General features: G+C 36.6%; 1 protein-coding gene across 3 annotated transcripts in view; it reads left to right on the top strand.

Moving 5' to 3' along the window:
- PPP1R13B (protein phosphatase 1 regulatory subunit 13B) overlaps positions 1–20,582 on the top strand; it is a 69,536-nt gene that overhangs the window by 8,862 nt on the left and 40,092 nt on the right. For all 3 annotated transcript variants that reach the window (XM_066551367.1, XM_066551365.1, XM_066551366.1), the window contains exon 2: positions 16,476–16,623. In XM_066551367.1, the coding sequence (XP_066407464.1) occupies positions 16,476–16,623 (148 nt within the window). The remainder of the gene's footprint in view (positions 1–16,475; positions 16,624–20,582) is intronic.

The following is a 20,582-nucleotide window of genomic DNA, read 5'->3' as shown; positions in this document are numbered from 1 at the left end:
CTGTTCAGGCACAAAACAGTTGGACTGTAGGTATGTTTTGGGAGATGGCTGAGTTCTTGAAACAGTGTCTTGTAAAAATAAACTATGAAACTCTTCTCTGCATGCAGCTTCATCTCTGCATGCAGCTCTGAATGTCTCAGCATGCCTGATGCTTAATTTCCTAATGTACTGTTTTATTGTCCCAAGTCATCTAAGTTTCAGTCAATTTTAGCTGCAAGTCTGAATCACATACTTCTGATTGTGGAAAAAAGATCTGTAATGGTTGACCTCCTTTACACTTCTAAATCATGTCAGGTTCAATGCAATTATTTTAAAACCATATCACATGGATTGGAGTTTGTTCTAGCCCATGCCACTTGGAAATCTTTTCAGTCCTTTTTCTGAATAGTTTTTTTTTTGGTCTACTAATAGTACAGTGTAGCTGTCATTTTATTGTTATTTATTAACACTTCAGCAAGGGCTGGCTGGATATGGGAAGTGCTATACATTATCCAGGCTTTACACTCAAACAGAAAAATTTCAAGTCTTGTTTGCAGTGCTCTCTTCCTGCCAAATTACTGGCTGCAGTACTTTATTTTTACCTTTTCCCCTCACCCCAGATGGTGGAGAGCAATAGTATTTGTTTTTGTCAAAGTAATAGGAGGCAAAGTTGTGAAGGAAGTTAAATCAGTTTAAATTCTGTTTACCCCAGTGTGATTTTGAAATCCAATTCAATGCTTATATTGGAATAATTTAATTTATATACCAGGTATTTTGGTTTTGCTAATTTTTAGCTAAACAAAGTACTTTTGAATTGGATCCACTTTCATGAGTTCCAGCCTCTAGAATATTTTGATAGAGGAATTCTTGTGTTTATGGTTCAAAATTATAACCTGAAAAAGCACTTTAAGGGACATAAAAGACACACTGCATCAGAGGATTTACTGTGCAGTGTTTCTAATATGGTATTTTTGTGTTTCTGGGTGTTTTATAACCTTCAACCTGACAAATCTTTGTGATTTGAGTCTTCAAGGCATTACTGGATTAGCCCCATTTGCTGCTGCTCCCTTCCCCCATCCATCTGAAGCTACCAAATACTGTTCAGTTCTGAAGAACTGAGAGGCTTTGACACAAAATTACAAGGAAGCTTGATCTGGAGCCTGCCTGTAGTTGCCTTTATCTTTTCCAAGCAGGAAAAAGCTTTTGGTCAGCTTTTTCTTATCTCTCCCATGATTTAGAAATTTTTCAAGCACTGAATTTTCAACAGCCTCTTTTCTTCCAGTGCTCAGGGATGGCTGTTCTGATGTGTCTGAATTTGTCTCCCTCCCCCACCACACCTGAAGTGGGGACCAAAGTCTTTCAGTGATTCTTCTTGTTAATTAGTGCAGTTTTCTTATGAGACAAGATGTGTTCAAGGATGTGAAAGAAAGCAAAAATATGAATGTTTTCATGTAGATTTGTATGTTTTTATATATCAGTAGCTGTAGTAATAATGGAATAAAGAGTCTGGTTTCCTGTGGGCTTAGGGGTACCACTGTGTTTCTAACATCTTTTGCAGAGCAGATTGTAAAATCCCTTCCATTCATTCCAGCCTCATATGGGAAAAGGGAAAAACCCCAAAACTCATTCTCTCTGTAGGTTAATGAGTGTACAGTTGTTTGTAGTGGAACATCATGTTTTTACCTCATGCAATAGGCTCAAGAAATGCACAGACTTGGTTGTCAGTTTACTGAAGTGGAAGTGATATGTAAACCTAGGTACCTGTCTCATTAAGTGTTATTCATTTATAATGATCTGTGAAAATACTGATTTTGTTGTTGTTGTTGATAGGGTTTTGTTTTTATGTTTGCTTGTATGATCCATGGATTTTTGCTTGGTCCTGCTGTAGAAACAGAAAGAGAATACATAGAAAAAAACCCAAGGTGTTTGGGTTTTTAAAGTCTGGGATGCAAATTATAAGAAGTTAATTTTCATGTGGACACAATATTAAGGTGTCTGTTTAGATTCATTTTCCACAAATATGGAAAAGCTTAGCTTAGAGAGCCTCTGTGTAATCATGCATATATGTAGTTAAGCATGTTTAAATAAATTGTACATTTGCACATTCAGCATTTACAATTTATAGCTTATATAGCAAGAGGAGAGAAGTGACAATAGTGAAAGAGTGAAATAGGCTGGCCAAGTGACATATAAGTTATTAAAACAAATAAGCCTTAATTAAAAGTTATTGCTACCCTGCATGCAGTATGGTGTTATATTCCTTCTGAACTCTTGCTTTTCTTCTTACTTGTTCATTATTTCTGTAAGTGTTCTTCACTGCTCACACCTAGCAGTTTTCATCTCTAGCTTTATATTCAATAGTTTTCCATTTTGTAGAAGCATTTAATGCAAAATTGTATACATTTCAGAGAATTAGACTTTTGAATTTTCCTTTTTATCCTTTTTTCCTACATCATTCTGTGAATTTTTCAGCGATCACGAGTGTGTTAACATTGAAGTACTTTAGTGGGATCACAGGCTGCAATTATTTTCCTGCTGAGTGATTTACATAGTCTGCAGGTGTATAGATTTGCTACATATGAGCTTTGTCATACAGGTAAAGACTTCTTGGATCTTAAATGGGATTATTTTGCATTTAATGTAGGAAAACAGCTTATGTCAGTGAAATTGTGCATGTATCTTACCTCCTTCATTTAGAACATTCAGAACTTCTTGAAATTTTAGTGAGGAAAATCCCCTTCTTTCCTTAATTTAGGATTTTGAGGCTGATACATTAAGCAACCAGAGACTGGTATTCTTATCTCTCTACATATAGCCTAGATTTGTATTTACCTGTCTGACAGTAAGAGCTCTAAAACAGCCAAATGCCTGCACTGGATCAGTGCACTGGATCACTGAGTACTGGATTAGTACTCAGTGTGGAAATGGTACTTTCACAGAACATAAGGGGCTACTCTGTGTTTGTATTGGTTTTATTATTTATCTGATTGAACAAATTACACACAGATGTTTTCAGTTATTTCAGGAGGCAATGGCAGGATGAAAGCGAAATTCAGTGACACATGTTTATTTTAGTTTCTATTCTTCTTTTGAAAGAATCCAGTTGTCCAATAGGTGTGACAAGCTTTAGTGTTTGATCCTCCCAAATACTGCTGTTCTGCATGTCTGTCTTGCCTTCCTAAGTAAGGCTTTTATGAGTTTGGGGGGCAGTTTAGAAGAATTCAGACCATAGCCATGGTTGAAAGAGTGGCACAGTATGTGTTAAAAGAGACCCAGCTTTTCCTCTCAAATATTTATTCGTGTGATAGTTTGTTTTTCTGGCAGATCAAGATACAATCTGGTTTTGGAGAACAACCAGATTAGATTTTTTTCCATCCTTCCTAAAGCAAAACAACCCTTCCCTTTTTAAGAAATAACCTTGAGTTTCTCATTTATTTAAAATGTTTTAGCTGCTAACAGGTTAATTTTTTTTAAGTTGCAGCATTTTAAACATCTGACACTATTCTACCAATGACACTCTCAATAAATCTCTCAACATGGTACATGTTTGCTGTGCAGGAAGGAAGAATACTGCATGGGATCAGAATGTTTTTGTTAGTGACACAATGCATTATGAAGGGACAGTCCTGATTCTGAATGTCAAAGCACATCAAATAAAGTATCTCATTAGCTTTGTCTGCTCTGCAGCTGCTGGTAGGGAAGGGTAGAGTAAAAATGCTGTGGCTCACAAGCAAAGTTGAGAGCTCCATACTTTTCTGTTCTTGCAGTTAATGTGCAATGAACTACACAAAATGTGGCTCATAGCTCTGGGAGAGATGGGTTGTCTGGTTCTGCTGATATTTCATAGTGTGGGTCAGCTTGTTTGGGTTTGTTTTTGGTTTGTTTTTACCCTTGGGTCCCTCCTCTCTCCATTTGCTCTAGGAAGGGAAGGATCAGGCTGCAGAATTGTGCTTTGCTCCTGCAGTTGCAGAGTAAGGGCTAAAAGCCCTGTTGGTGCTGTTGCACTGCCTGTTCCCCATGCCCGATCCTGTACAGTGCTGACAGGAAGGATGATAAACATTTGCTGTCCCTTGACATGATGAGACAGTCAGAAACATAGTTTACAGTACATTCTCTGCTGCTTGAATTATGTCCAGCAAGAAGACAGACTTTGCCAAGAATGGAGTAGTGCCTGAACTATAATATTTTTAGGCATAAATATATGGCGGTGTTGTTTTTAAGCTGGTTGTTCCACTTAAAATTTTTTTTGATTTAAGAAAATGTGTCATGGAAATATCTTTTGACAATTGTTAGGATCATTTGCTCTTAGGACTTCTGCTCCTGTCATTGCCTCTTCAACAGGAAAATTACTTCTGTGTCTTTTGAGACAGTCAGAGCCTTACATGTAGATTTATTTAAGATAAATACTTACTGTTTGTCATTATTATAATAGCAACAAAGACTTCTATTGCACAATGAGAGGATAGCAGAACTCCCGTACTGCAACCTTGCCTAATTAGGTGAAACTTGATCTAGCCTATCTTGTTCCTGTCACAACTGTGGCCTGTCTTGTTTCTTTAGAACATCTTATCACTGCTCGTCATTACTGCCTGAATTCATGTGCCAGTAGACCAAAAATACTCCATTTAAGTAGTTTTTCACTGTAGTTGTTGCACAGAAACTGTTATTAGGTTTTAGCTTTACACAACATTTTTATATTCACTGCTATTTAAAATTGTCCACATGAAGAATATTTTAAGGAAGGTTCTTCTGAATATTGTAAAAGCATCAAAAGGGAAATCTTGGCTACCGAAAAAGACTGGACTTAAATCTAAACAGTGGACCAAGGACAGAATTATAAAAAAGAAGGTGGGTCAACATTGTTTTTTGTTTATTTGCTGTAATTTTAAGCAGTTTTGGATTTCTTTTTATAAAACCAAACATTGACTCTTTATAATGGATTAGAGAGAGAGTGTGTGTGTGTGAGATTTTTCTTGAACACCAGGGATTTTTGTCTTATGTGAGTTTCTTCTGTGTATAAAATGCCTGAAATTCTTAGTTTTATCTTGCATAGCTTGATTTATTATCATTAGTTTTTGATTCAACCAAACTGGACTTCTGAGTATAAAACAATAGCTTTTAATTTTTAAATCTGCCACCTTAAAACTAAAGAAATGTTTTGGCAAGCTTTATTCCACTCTGATGGAAGGAAAATTCTGCTGGTTTGCCTGTTGAATCCCCAAGGATGTATTCACTTTTCATTTACTATTTTTTACCAAGCCAGATAACATCTTTACATCTGAGATTGAATGGCTGGTATTCCCTGAAAGCAATGCACTAAACAATCAGCATTTTGTTAATACTTCCTGCTTAGTGGAAGAAAGCTATGGTAGTACTTTGTGCATTCACACTACTGAAAATAAAGAAGAAAGAATAGTGCTGGTTCCATTTACAACACTACATATGGTTGTGTGTCTGTAGATTTTGTAGAAATTGTTCCTTGTTTCTAAAATGATAAAATTATCATTGGTGCTGCAAATCACCTTTATTATTTGACAAAAAGCATAATCTTTAGTAAAAATACCATGTTGATTGGTTTTGTTTTGGTTTGTGGTTTAGATGTTTTGGTTTGATGGGGTGTCTTTTTCATGTTTTGCTGAACAGTTTGTAAAAGAAAAGATACAAATGCCTGTCTTTGTATCCTATGCTTTTTCCATGGGATGATTTTTCAATGCAGTAGGTAGGTCAGGCTTTTCTGGAATTCAGTGGATTTTGGATGACTTTGCTGTAGCTGTTGACAAGGTCGAACACAAGACTGTAGAAACATCAGCACCTCCCTGTCCTTAACCTTGACCAAAATATTTTTAATAATTTGAGAACATTTGGTTCTATGGTACAAATTCAATGGGACACTTCTGTTAAATGCGGATTTTGAAGATTGTTTTCTTTCAGGAAAATTGACTCACACTGAGCTCTGCTCTTCACCTTTGCCTGGTGTTGTCAGACTGAACTTTCTTTCTAAGTAAATTGCAGTGTTGCCAATTCCAATATGCAAAAAAAGACTTTGCTCCATATAATAAAACTTTGCTCCCACCTAATAAAAGTACAATACTCAATTTTTTGTCTTTCTTATCTATCATCTGGTTCTCGAGTCTTGGTGGAGGGTGTCCTTTTGTGTGGAGTTTGGGGTTCAGGGGTTTTTTTGTGTGTGTGGGTTTTTCTGGTTTGGGTTTGCAAGTGGGGGGTTTTCTGTTTGTGTTTGTGTGTGGTTCTTTGGTTTGAGTGGGTTTTATTTTTTTTTTTACCCTTTCATTTTAGTGAATGCAACTTTTTTTTCCACTGACTTTCCAGCTGAGATTATTATGTAATAAAAGGATCTCTGAAGCTGAGTCATCTTGAATTCATTTAGTTTTGGTTTTAATTTATTGCCAGTTCACCCGTGTGTACTGCAAATTTTACAGCACTACAGTTATGTTGTTCTTCAGGCACATCTTCCTTAATGATTTGGAGAATAAAATATTTAAGAGTATTTTTAACATGTTATTCATATCTCATCAGCTGATGAAATGGAATGGGCAGCTTATACTTTAGGACTGTTTTAGCAAGCTTGTGATGCATTTGAGGTGGGGCATACTGGTTACCCTGTCAGATGTGAAAGATTTAGATCTCTGAACATCAGAACTAAGTGATGTGTGGGATGCTGTACAATGAGATGCACTTGTAGTGCCACAGTGGTTCCTCCCTCCTTTTCCCAAGGTGCTGTGAGGCCACACCTGACCTTGTACTGGGGGTCCTCACGTAGCTCTGAACCCTTTGGTTTGGAGGACCCTGGCCTGAAGATGTGAAGAACAGTGAACTATGAGCATCATGTTCATACTTTATTAAATAGAGCTGGTGGAGGATAGGGACAATTGGAAAGATCACTGCACCACTGCAGCCTTGTTTTGATCTGGAGTCTTGCTGTCCTCCAGCCTTCTGACCTTTCCTGTGTATTAGTAATATTTTGTGCATTTGCAAATGCAGCAGCTGCTGCAGTTTTCTGAGAGTTTAGTAGGAATCCATTATTTAAGGAATTCTCATATTTACAAGCCTTATCAACTTCCAAAATCCTTCATTATAGCTGGGATATTTGCTAGTTTCTTAAATAGATTAGAATTTTTTTTTTTTACTTTTTAATTAAATCAGCATAAAATTTTGACAGCTGATTTTACTGGTTTGTTTCAAGTTGCTTTAGATAAATCTCATTGAAATTGGGCAGGTAGTACTAGATGAGGTTTGTCATTTAAAGATTCACAGAAAAAAGATATTCCAGAAGATAGGGTATCCTTAATGAAGACAGCAATTATAAAAAAAACCTCTGGAACTTCTTCAGGGCTACTTGATTTGAAGGTCAGTCTTCTGCTCTTGGTTGATAAGACCCTTTTGCAATAATCCTGTAAGGAATCATATAATGTTAATTTGCAATTTGTAAGTATTGAATCATCATGAACATTTTAAGCATCAACTGACCAGAGCAGAAAATCTTTCAGGAAGAGTCTCCAGCTTCCACCTTTTAATAATAATTGTATATATTGTGAAAAGATAGCATATGGCCCTGTCTTTTAAACAGTGAAAGAAAGCAAAATTTCAGAACCTTGTTTTAGGGAGAATAAAAATGCACTTTTAATCTGTGTTGCCTGATGGAGAAATGTTATCAGGCAGAACTTGTTGGTGTACCTGGAATTATCCCTGTGTTCCAAAGTCTCTTACGTGGTAACCGGTGTCTTGACAGTCCTTTGGTAGAATTATTTGCGTCAAGGAGCAACAACAAGATCTCTTGCTGTTCCTCCAGATGTAGCAATTTAGGAATCAAGCCAAAAGATAATATGGTGCAGGGATGTTGAACTCATTCTGTAGCAAGTGCCAAATTATATTTTCCACTAGAAAACATCACAAGAGGCATGTTTTATAGATTTCTCTAACTTCAGGCTTTGTTGCTTTAGCTGATGATGATAAATATTGCACTTGGACAGATATTCTTCTAAAATAGCAGTTTCATATGTAATGCAATCTCTTTGTTTTTTTACTTTGTCCCTTTTAAGCTATACTCATTTTCCCCTGCTGTAGCCACAAGTTTACTGCCCACCTTTTAAAGTTTATGTAAATCTCAGCTCCCGCTTGGTTTTAGCAGAACTGTCTGAATCTAAAGCAAGGCATTTCAATGTTTTAATAAATAACAGCTTCCCTAAAGATAATGTCTAGAGATCTGGCAGTGGGTTCACTTTCACTCCCATGGATTGACTCTGACTTCTTATATAGCAAAATGTAGTCTAAAATCTGATACAGGATTATAATGCCTAAGTGATGTCACTCTTCTGTCCTAGGCAGATGCTAGAAACTTAACATTTGTTAGGCCAGTTGTTTTTTTTTTAGTCCTGTTGATATTTTGCTTCTCACAGCCTGTAGTCTGTGGGTTGTTTTCGTTGTTTACACAAGTGAACTCTTAGTTGCTATTGTTTTCAGTAGGTATTGTTTTCCTAGAGCTCTGGAAGTCCTTCATTTTACTGCTGTGAACCTTTCATTAAACAGTTTGTGGATCTGTCTTGCAGATGATTGTTGCTGTCTCCTTCCTTTAGCAAAAATGCTCATTTATTTCCCTGCCCTGCCAGGAGTAAGGGGCTTCAGATTGCAGATCTACAACGATGCTGTAGCTCTTTTTCTGTCAAAGAAAAGAAAGTGTCCTAAGTATCCCCTCAGCAAATAAGTACCAGGTAGGTGTAGGTTTTTGGAATAGCCTCTTGAACACCTGCTGTTGCATATGACAACTTGTGAAGGGGGCAAAAGCAACAATCCTGGGAGTCCTGAGAGGAAATCTCTGTGGTTCTGTCAGTTCTTTAAGCCTTCACAACATGTAGGCCCTAAACAAGATTTCCCTACATTTTTATAAGATTTTCTTTTAACTCTACACTTCTACATTTCTAAAAGAGGACTTAAATACTTAATTAAAATTATTCCTGTGCTTCAGCAAGAGAAGTAATTTTATGCACAACTTTTGTCTGACAAGTTCTGGTTGTGCTTTCTGTGGGCAGCTTGTCTAGTGCAGAGCATGCTGAAGGTGGATCTCAACATGGATTTTTTTTTTTCCAGTGATAGCAAAATAGCAAGTTAGTGTAACTAGCATATGAGCTGATGCAAAAAAAAAGATTTTGTGAGATAAGTATATTGAAGTACATTTAGGCAGCATGAACTTTTCAGATTTGATCAAAATCAAAAGTGTTGACCATAAATAATATGACCTTGTTCATATTTTTGAGTAACTTCATGAATGCTTGAGTTTACCAATAGTTAAATTTAAGGTTTTAATGTTTGTTAGTAGCCCATAGCTTAATACTTTACATTTTTTGTGTCTGAGATTCACTCCCAGTTTTGTGGATTCTTTTGCTGGCCATTTGGAGGCAGTTGGCTTCAGATTTGAAAGTATAGTAAGAAACTATTGGTTTCACAAGTCTACATTTTGGCAGAAAATTTTGCTCATTTTTTTATTCTGTGCAAGCTGAAGTCTGTTGGTTACACTGCCTTTGTGAATTTTACTAATACAGTCAAAAGCATCACTGGGCTTTAAATTTTGTACTGAACTCTAAGTTTACAGAGCTTGAATGTGAGTAGGATGTGAGGAAAGCTATTTAGAAATATGGAAATTGATTGCAGTAATTTCTCATCCCATATATGGGGAACAGATACAAGAAGATGTTAGAGTAAAGAAATCTTCTGGTGAAAACCACAGTAATTGATAATAAATTTGCTGTATGTCCTGATGCTTTAATTTGAAATAAGGCTCACAAGCATACTGCAAAAATTTCTTCAACAGACTTACTTTTAAAAATAACAGATACATTCTGAAGATAAATAATTATTGGAAAAAGCATGCTGGTGAATAACTTGTTGGTTAGATGGATTTGAAATGTTTCTTATTAATACAGAGAAGTTAAATTGTTTAATCTTACTTCTTTTTTTCCGGGGTTTCCACATAATAACAGCCGAGATTTATTTGTGATTTGTTTCTTCTGAAATCCCAATAGTATAAAGAAATACTTGTGACTTCAGTCAAGAAAGGATCTTTAGATGGCTTTAATTCAAACAGCTCTGTGGTTATAATTTCATACTCTGTGGGTTTTCTTAATGTAATTGCTTAAAGTTTTACCTAATTACATCTGTAATCATAAAAAGGGCTGTGTTCCTACTGCAGCAAAAATGAAAACTGTGCTTTAATGCTTGAAATGTACAACTACAACCTCTATAACTGTAGCTGATGGAAGTTTCATATAATAGAATGAATCCCAGGCAAGCAAACTTGTGTGAGAAAATTGATAACTTGTAACTTTTTTTCTGACCATTCTACGTGCAAAGTTGTGCATATTAATATATCTCATCACCAAGGGGATTATTTTTGTAATTATTCACATTTTGCTTTCTTCTCATTCTATAATTTTTCTAGTAACTGAAATTCTTAGTCTTACTCAAAGTTCTTATTTGATTGATTGGACTAGGACATTTCAGTAAGATATGGGTTTGGAATTTCCACGTAAAACTCTATTGTAGTAGCAAACTCCTGGGACTCCTGAGTTAGCAAAATCAAGGATAGAAGTTGTTAAAATTCTTGGGACATGCTGAGGTCTCTGCTATTCTGGAGAAATTAACTTGGAACAAGTCCCGTCTTCACTGATTGTTCTCATCTCGGAATTGTAGGCACCGCTGAAAGCTCTGAAATGGCAGAGCACTGCAAGATCATGAATGAATGTTTTGGAACTCTTTGTTAAGGGAAAATGCATGGTGAGAAGATAATGCCTTCCAGTTGCTGTGAAACAGAAGGATTGAAGTTGGCATTTCTATCAGAAATTGTTTTGTACTTTAAGTTCATTGTGTGTCAGCCTTGTATTTCAAATGTCTGTTTAGTGATCTGCTAGAAAAGGTGGTTTTGTTTGTTTTTTTCTTGTTCATTTACACGGTGAAAGTTCTAGGCTGGTTTAAAGATGAAAAAAAAGGCAAAGGGAGAGTGTAATATGACTAAATAGTAGTATGTGACTTTAGCCATCTTAAATATCTGGTATGTTTTTAAATTGCAGTCATATGTTGGATAATTCTTAAATTGACAAAAGTTTTTCAAAAATTTTTCTATTATCTGCTCTACTGTTAATATCAGGCATTCTAAATTTGACTCATAAGAGTAATAGCACAAAGAGAAAAATTCATGGTTTTCATTTTCTTGGGATGTAGGAGTGTTTTATCTCAACCTTTGGTTTTTGCTGGAGTGATCTTGCTTCTAAACTTTCCTATATGTGTCTTTCTTTTTTAAGTTATGGACATAAAATTACATGCAGGAAAATGTAGAAACTTCAGATCAGTTTTTGCCAGGAACTCTGGTTTTGTTTGGAAACATGGGTTTAAGTTAAAAAATGGTTATATGGAAAATAAAAAGCCAGCTGAATAGTTTGCCATCTTCAGTCACTTACTTTTTTTGTAGTAGAATACACCAATATTGCTGTAAGAAAATAATCTTAAACTTGTTTTCAGTACTAATGTTGCAGGATGTTCTGAAATAATATTTGTCAGGTTCCTTTCTAATAGCTTAAATACCTCAGTTTGGTGTGAGTAGGGTATCAGGAAATGCCTACTTATATGGACTTTGTTATTTTTACAATAAATATTATCAGCTGCCTGACGTAGTAAATTGGCTTGGGCATAAGGCAGTGGAGGTGTGGGTGTACAATTTTTCTTCTCAAGCTGCAGTGTTTTGGGTCTTGGTAGCATGAGTTAATAGTTGAGAGAGATGTAGTTCTTGTCTCCAAAAAATTGTTAAAGAGGATTTACTTAACTGTATACTTTTTTAATTCACTAGCTGAAGATGAAAAAGAGGTTGGGTTTTTTCAGTAAGATTTTAGAAAAATGGTGAGGCAAAGACTTTGTTGGCTTTTTAGACCATACCTTAACTAAGAATCAACATGCTACATCAGCTGTCTTTGGGGTGGCAGTCTAGTTTTATTGCAGTCATATGGAATTGCACACTGAACTAGGGGAGTGTAACTTAAATAGCAAAACACAGGTAGAGAGGTCAAGGTGGATTCTAGGACAGCCAGACCAAACTCATTTAGAAGAAAGGCCATTAGAGCCATTTGAAAGATGATTTGTTTCTGTATAGTTGTGTGTAAGGCATTTAGTTGTGACTTGTGGGATCTCTGCTCTGGTAGACAAGGTGAATGTATCTCTTTGGCACAGCTCTTGGAATCTTGGTTAGGGATGAAGAAAGCAATGAACTGAAAGGTTACAGAAGTCTAAGGAGACAAAACAGTATTTATCACCTCCTTGGCAGCACTTTAGCACTTCTGCATATTAGTGACTTAGATTTGTGTCTGATGTGCTCTTTTAGCCAGAACAGCAAAGGAGGATCTCCAAGGAAAATAATGAGGTTGCCTTGCAGGTGCATATAAGGCATGGTGAACAACACTGAAGAAACCATAAAACCACCTGTTAGAGTCAGGCACATGGAGAGTAGAAACAGGTGTAAAGGGCCAATTTGACATAAATTTCTTGATAGAGAGTGCAAAGTGATAAAAAAGGAGATTGAAAGGGAAAACAAATAAATTGTGCTTATCAGGACTGACACAGAAATGCAGCTGGGTAAAGGCTATAGGCATGAAGGGTGACTTGTTTTGATAGTTGTCAGGAGTGAAAAAGGCACACCAGCGAAAAGTTGGGAAATGTTTATTGCAAGTTTGCAAACTGAGAGCATTAGCTGGACCACTTTATGGAAAAAACACCTTTTTCTGTTTTACATATGGTACAGGAAAAGTAGAAATAGATCTGAGACAGAAGACTGAGGAAATGGTTTGTGTCAAAGATGTCTCTCCTGCAGCTCAGGGTGATTGGGTACCTGTGTGATCTGATGAATGAAATCTAGGGAATCATTGGAGAAACATGGCTAAGAACTGTATTACAGCCTTGTAGAACTTGAATTGACAGCTAGGCATTCATAAGAGTCAATTGAAGATTGCCAACATTTCAGTTTCCTTAGCAGGAGATCAGGTCTAGATAGATAAAACTGTCATCTGTGTGAGTGATGCCTATTGAAATTTTTGTAGGTAACATTATTCAGCTGTAGAAGGAGATAAGATAATAAGGAAGGAAAATGTTCTTGTAGGTTTATCCCTGTTTCTGTCTCCTTGAGAAACTGCAGAGATGATGAAAATGTGTCCTTTAAATAATACATGAAGTATGGTTTGAAGAGGGAATGGATGAAGGGGAGAGACCATGCTAAGAGGAATGTGTGCAAATATTAGACAGGGATCTGTTGGACAGAGAAGATTCAGTTGTGGTACTGATTCCAAGTCCTAGGAGGAGGTCATCTGTCAGCTGGGAACTGAGAAGGCAGTAGTTTGGAAGCCAGCTTGGGAGGTTTGCTGTAGCTTATTTGGTGGGCAAAAGACCTGAAATGTGATGGGATACACTAGAGTTTGCATGAAGGTTAAAAAACCAAAAAACTGAGTGAAAATAAATGAGAATTTGTGAAAGTTGAAATCAAACCATTGGTTGGGTAGCAGGAACTATAGAGGGGAGTAACAGGTAGTACCCATCTGTGTGGTGAGAAGGAAGAAGTGTAAGGTTTGGAGCTTGATGTTTATTGTGGAAAAAAGACGTGATTTAGAATCCCTGAGGTGATTTGCTTGTGAGTGTTAGGTTGATCCTGTTGAGTGACATTGTGTTCACATATTAAAAGCTGTGAATTGAGAGATGATCAAAGAAATGCTACAATGGTTATGGTCACAATTTTAAAAGATAGGTTTTATTCAGCTGCTCCTATTTAGAAATCAATTTGAAATGAGAAATCAAAGACTTTATCAGTTCTTTCATGTACTAATCTTTGGTGAAGAATGCTTTTTTTCCATGTAACTGGTTTACTTCAGTAGGTAAACTTGGGTATTACATGTATATTTCACTTGTATTCCTCAGCAGCAAATTTCCAGACTCCATCAATGCTTATTTGTATTTTCATCACTATGTGGTACCTCTGATTCTTACCCATTCCCACCACAAACAGGGACAGGTATGACATTGACTTGAAGTTGTAATTAATATTGCAATATATATATAATTAACATTGTAATAATGTTCAATATTTCGAGTCTTGCTGTGTATGCTTCAGGATATTTGTTTTGCAGCACAATGTTTCCTTTAGTATTACTCAATCTGTTGAAAACAAATCCTTACTTAATCAAGTTTCTTTGAGGAGTGTTACACCAACTGTTGGCTGCAGCACCTTGCTTCCTCATTAGTGAGATACCTTTCCCTGGGCTGAAACTGTGCCACCCAGCTTTGCAGAGGACAACACTGATGCCCTCTGAGCTGAGGAGTCAAGTGGTGTGATTGATTTACAGCCAACTTTGGCCTGGTATTGCCAAGGGAACTGTGAGTTCATGTAGTGCTTGAGATTGGAATGTATGGAGAAGTGACTGAGATAAATAGGATAACTCACATCTACAAGGCTTTTCTTTCTCTTTCAGTTTGTCTGCAGAAGCAGATATATAATCTTGAAGATTTAATACAAGTTTTCTGGGCTAGTGTTACTTTTACAGCAATAAGAAAATCAAAACCTGGAAACCATGTAAAGTCACATGATGTTAAGACATTCTGTATATCCTTTCATACCAAGAAAACAGGTCTTCCACACATGATTCTGAGGCAGTAAAGCCAGGGTCACCTGGTATTCTCAAAAAGTTTCAGAAGTTTGGGTTTTGTTCTGAAACTGCTATCAAGTGCTGTGAGGAAACTGGAATACTGGCACTAATAATTTTGTTAAACTGGTGTTATTTAATTTAAGTTACTTAATTTACTTAGATATTACACATTCTTTAAATTTAACTGTAGAGGGAAAAGGAGGAAAAATGTGTTTTCTATTTCCCCTGTGGCTAAAAGAACTATGGGGTTTAAATGGTGGTAAGGAAAACTTTAACTAGGCTTTAAGAAACTTCCTCTTGCAACAGGAATCCTGGATTTCTGGGCTGGATGGCTTAGGGAAGTGGTGGAATTTCCATCATGAAAGGCTTTTCAGAACAGGTTAGACAAGCATCTCTGCAGAATAATGCAGGTATAGTTTATCCTGCCTGAGGCCAAGAGACTGCATTAGGTGACCTCTTAAGGTTTCTTCTAAGCCTCTTGGTTTATGTTCATGTATGTGACTCTTTCTTCTTCAATATGAGGTCAAATTCCACTAATAGATTCAACATCAGTCACTTGTTATATGACCACAGTCACTGAATATTGAGACTGTCTGAATCTTCTGTTGGGGGAACAATAAAGTTTTGAGCTTTTTACAGTAGGTGGTTACAGGCACATTCATTATTATCTGTTGGCTGCATCCTGTAGCTTCCTCCAGCTTTTATTACAGCTTTTACCATGGCTTCCTTTATGCTCCTGCTGGAAAAAATCGGGGGTGAATTCTGGTATATTTTCAGTTCTGGTTGACTGCTTCTTGTGTTGAAGTGTAGGTACTTGAAAACTTCAGGACACAGCATGCAAACTTGGCAGGCTGAGGGAAAGTAGAAACCTGGACTGAAATAGCCTGGAGGACTGACGAGACTGAGAGCTTGAAGCCTGGGCTTTCTTGGAATTTGTCCTGTGTCTATTTCTAAAGTAGACAGACTGCTCTTACTCAGGATCTAGCTGTTATTAATGGCAGTCTCCAGTCTGGCTGATGCATGTGTCCCACAGATAAAAGTATTATGAATGTTTTTAGGAGTTGCTTATGCAAATTGGAACACAACTTTTATTTACCTGGAGAGTGCTCATTTAATGAAGAGCTGTTATTATGTTCAATGTGTGACGCCACATTTTATTTATGGGAAAGATCTGGCAGAACTTTCATTGCAGGTAAAGTTACTAACTTTATCATGTTCTCTAGGGACACTTACTGTTATGGGATTTTTTGCCTTCCAAAACATGATGTTCTTCTCTCTTTTCCATCCACTGTTTACAGAACAGTGTTGTCACTACAGATGGGAATTAAGGTACAGAGAGAATGTATAGAATTATTCAGTTAATTTTAAGCAGGAGCTTAGGGTAAGGTGTCTTTCAGAGTATTTAGTGCATTTTAGGAACACTTATCTTTGAGTACATCCTGAAGTTTCTGGTTACTTTGCAAAGTATGAATTTATTTTCAACATTTAAATGTTATGATTTCAAGTATCTAACACAGCTGAAACTTGTTCCTTGTTCCTTTCGTCTCAACCTTGTTTTCAGACAGAACTAAAGCATTTCAACTCAAGCTTTTATAAAAAAATTGTCAATTCAATGTACTGTCAAAAAAAATGAACACAAAGGACTAAATCTTTGTCAAAGTTACAGGAAACTGAAAACAACTTTGGAATGTAGTAAATAATCCTAGGCATACATTTTCATTTACAGAGGAGGAAAAAATTTACCCATAACCTTATGTATGTCTCTCTTTTTTTTAAATAGTCTGCTGCTTTTCTCTTTATTTCTTTCAGATGATATTAACTGTGTTTCTGAGCAACAATGAACAGATTCTGACAGAAGTTCCAATTACACCAGAAACAACCTGTCGGGATGTAGTGGAGTTCTGCAAAGAGCCTGGAGAAGGGAGCTGCCATCTGGCTGAAGTATGGCGTGGAAATGGTAAGTGAAATGTTCACTGGAAATGGAGTTTAATATGTGCATCAATTATAAAAAAAGAGTGACTTCTCAATACTAATGATTCCAATTACATATTGTACTCTTTTTTTTTTTTTCTTCTAGTCTAGTAGACTTTGATGCAAAGGATGGTAATTCAAATAACTGTAGAGATTAATGTAATTCTTGACTCTTCTCTGTTTTGTTCCTCAGCATGAAGTATTTGATAAAATGCATATGTAAGGCCTGTTAGTGTTCTGTGTTTGTTTTTCTAATAGGATGGAGGGTATTTAAATGACAGTAGGGAATCTCATGATGATGTTTTTTTCAGTCAGTGCAGATCACTACCTGCATTCTTTCCAGTCCTATTTCCTCATTGCTAACATGTGAACACTAGCTGAAATTTAAGAAAGGGTGTAGATTATTTTTTCCCTCTGTATCATGAATAGCAGATGTTCTGCAGACAGTGTTATGGCAGAATGGGACATAGTTAGTATCTCTTACCTATTCATGAGCATTTCCTCTCAAAGATTTGCCAGCCTCTCTTGGAGCAGGTAGTAGTGTCCATATCCTATTTGTGTTGCCATTATTATTTCACAGAATCATGAGGCAGGCAGTTCTTTTCAGGAATGTGTCAAAATCCATGCACAGTAAATTCTGGTTTTAAATGGATTCTTGTAGTTGCATGTTGTACAAACCTCCAGGTTATTGTTTATCAATGTATGGATGGAAGCAGAATTGATGGATGGGATAACAGACATGTTCATAGAATCACAGAATAGGCCCATGGAAGGGTTGGGATTGGGAGGGACCTTACAGATCTTGTAGTTCCAATCCCCCATTCTTATCTCTTAGTTATTAAAGTGACCCCTATTTAATGTAATTTGTTCTGTATAAAGGCTGATGATGTCATAACTTGATACTGAATTCTTCAATTTTGTATAGAGGTGTTTTATTTTGCTTGGGGCCTGTTTTGCCAGACAGACACAACAGGCATTATTCAGATGCCTCTGGAACTTTTACCTATAGGCAGTCCATAATATTTTCCTCCTAGAAAAACTATGCCTCATCTTTTTCTAAACTGTTCTAAGACTTTGTAAAAGGAAAAGGTACCTGAAGAAGTAATTTCCTACCTGAGTGGAAACTCAGAGTTTAGGCAAGAGTGAACAGGGGAAAGGCTAAGAATTGTATGCCTGCAATTCTAGGAATACAAATTCAGTACACACTCAGTTAGAAGACTTCTCTTTAAGGATAGAACTTGAAGAATGGTTAAAACTTCTTCAAATTGGAAATTTAGGTTATGGAGTCTATGATGCCAAGTGCATCACAGATTTCTAAAATGGATCTGCAGACTTCAACTACACTCAGATATTCCTAATATTTTCCAATCCCTTGTCAGTGATAGTGTCATATGTGGTATTGTTTATTCTTTTGCTTTCACAATACTTTGGAGGTGTACTTCTTTAAAAATGTAAGAAAGAATGTTGTCAACTAGCTTTAAAGGGTGACTGGAAACTGGAAAAGTGATCCACAGCATCTTCCTGGAACACTTAAACCTTGCAAAACTTGGACCTTAGAAGCACAGTTTTTCTATGATAACTTTTAAGAGTGAGAAAATATTTTATCTGTGGGTGTAATACTTTATTTCTCAAAGTGTTAGATATTGAAAGCTACAAGCTTCTATAAAGTGGGAAATAGAGTTTATCCATAAGGTTGCAATGGAAGGACTAAGACTAAATTTTGGGTATCTGCCCTGAGAATTATCTTTCTTTGATCCCATTAAAGTCAGTGGAGATCTGGATATTGCTGTGAATAGAATAAGGAGATGTCTATTTTAGCTGGTTGTTTTCTGTTAATTCTGTTAAATTTCTGTTAATCTCACCCAGTTTACTGGTGAGATTACCCAGATCTACATACAGACACTTAGGTGAAGGAGCAGAGGTCTGCCCAGAGCTTCTACCTGTTGTTAGCTCTGATCTTCTGGTAAAACTCACAGGAAGATGCTTTCAAAAAGGTAGCTTGACTTGCTAAATTCCCAAGGTGATAACTGTATAGATCGATGCCACTGAAAGTGTAGAACAGAAAACATTGGAGAGAATGAAAGAAATAATAAAACATGCACTTATGTTTCTGGGTCTTTGACCCATAGTGTCAGCAAAAATGATATCCTGCACATTGGTTTTAAGGCTCTCTGATGGGACTTTCAGCACAAATGTTTATTTCATTGTTCTTAAATGTAGGATGCTGTTAGAAAATCTGTGACCTCAGCTTCTTGACCCAAAGTCTAGGGTGCATAGATTTCTCAGTGGAACAACCTGGGCATATAGATGATAATTTTTCCCACTGCTTCTTCTGAGAGCTAAATTGAACTCTTTCTACTGAAATTTTTTTAAAGAATTTTGCCTGGAGCAGAGATCTGATTTAGAAAACAAGAGTCTGAACAGTTAAATGCGACAGTTACAACAACCAACTTTAAACTATGGTTCTGAGTGGGAAGTGTGAGGCAATTTGCAGTAAAATTGCTGCATGTTGTGCCAGTGGAAAAGCATATTTTATCTCTTTTATTACACTGTCTCTGATCCCTCACCCTTATCCTCAAAAGATCTGCAAGTGTTCTTTCACAGGACATTTTGGAAAGTAAAATTCAAAACAGAAGTTAATACAGCAAATCATGGGCTGAAGAAACACGTTCGATTCAGTCACACACTGTAAGTGGTCTGTTTTCCTGGCAGTCTCTCCCTGTGGCACAAATGACAAATTACACCTCCCTCCATAAGAGTGAGTCTGCCTGGCCTCTTGGGAACATGCTTAACTCCTCTGCTCTACAGGTAGCCACAGCTTCTTTTAGGCAGCCCAGCTGAATAATGCATTCTATTCAGTCTATTCAAATTCAAACATTGGGGCTTGTGGACTGTAATCTTATCATCAGGTACAAATAACAGTTTGCATGCCCAAAAGCCTTTCTAAACTGTATTGCTCTAGCAAAATACTGTCTATTTCAATAGCCTTCCTGTTTTGAATGTGTATGTACAAGTAGATGATAAACACTTGATTTTATTTTTAGAGGATGGGAGACCAATTTTCTTCCAGAAAAATGTTACTAAATCCAAAAATTATGTAAGATTTCTACAGTGCAGAGGAAGATTACAATAGTTTAGCTGTTGGAAAACATATTGGTTTATTTATTATTGTAGCTTTCATTTCTTTGCTTTTGTGTGACAAAGATATGGTTGAGGGCTTCACAAGAGTTGTAAAATAGTTTAGGTGTTGTTTGCATTAGATTCAAGAAACTGATTCTTCTCAGAGCTGCATGGCCTAAGCATTTCATTTATTCACATTTGATTTTGGTATTTCATTTTTGGTTCCCTCTCCTTTCCAGTTTCTTGAGATCAGTAGTAGTTGAAAAACTCAATAGGGTTTTTGCCTGATATATCAGGCTTTGTCAGTTTGGAGCTTACTCTTTTTGCAAGGATTTCTCATGCTGTAACAGGAGACAAACCCAAAATGTTCTTCCTCATTCCCCTGTTATTGTAAATAGCAGTCAGTAAGGAGGGTCAAAGACAGGTGTGAGGCAAGGAACTTGTAGTAGGTTTCAAGAGAGAATTGATTACAACCTTTAAATCCACCCAGTACTTAATTTTTCAGTTCATTTACACCTGGAATGCCCTTCAGCAACTGGTCATAACATTCCTCAGTGTGGTGGTAACATAGGAACCAAGAGAGTGTGAAAGAAATAGTTTCTTACTCTGAGTATACTTCTGCAAACCTGAGCAGGGAAAAACTCATTCCAGATATCACAACTCCCCTGTGGAGAAAATCCATTTTATTTTATTCTGGTTTCGTGTAGAGGAGGCATAAACGTGTTTATTTCACATAGCAGGATCCTTGAAATTAGGATAAAAACAGAATTTGAAGAGTGAAACTTACTTTTAAGTAGTGGATTTGTAGCTCCACTAGAAGAATTT

The sequence above is a fragment of the Molothrus aeneus genome, chromosome 6 (genome assembly GCF_037042795.1).
Source record: "Molothrus aeneus isolate 106 chromosome 6, BPBGC_Maene_1.0, whole genome shotgun sequence".
NCBI lineage: Eukaryota > Metazoa > Chordata > Aves > Passeriformes > Icteridae > Molothrus > Molothrus aeneus.
This window is presented reverse-complemented; position numbering and strand designations above follow the sequence as displayed.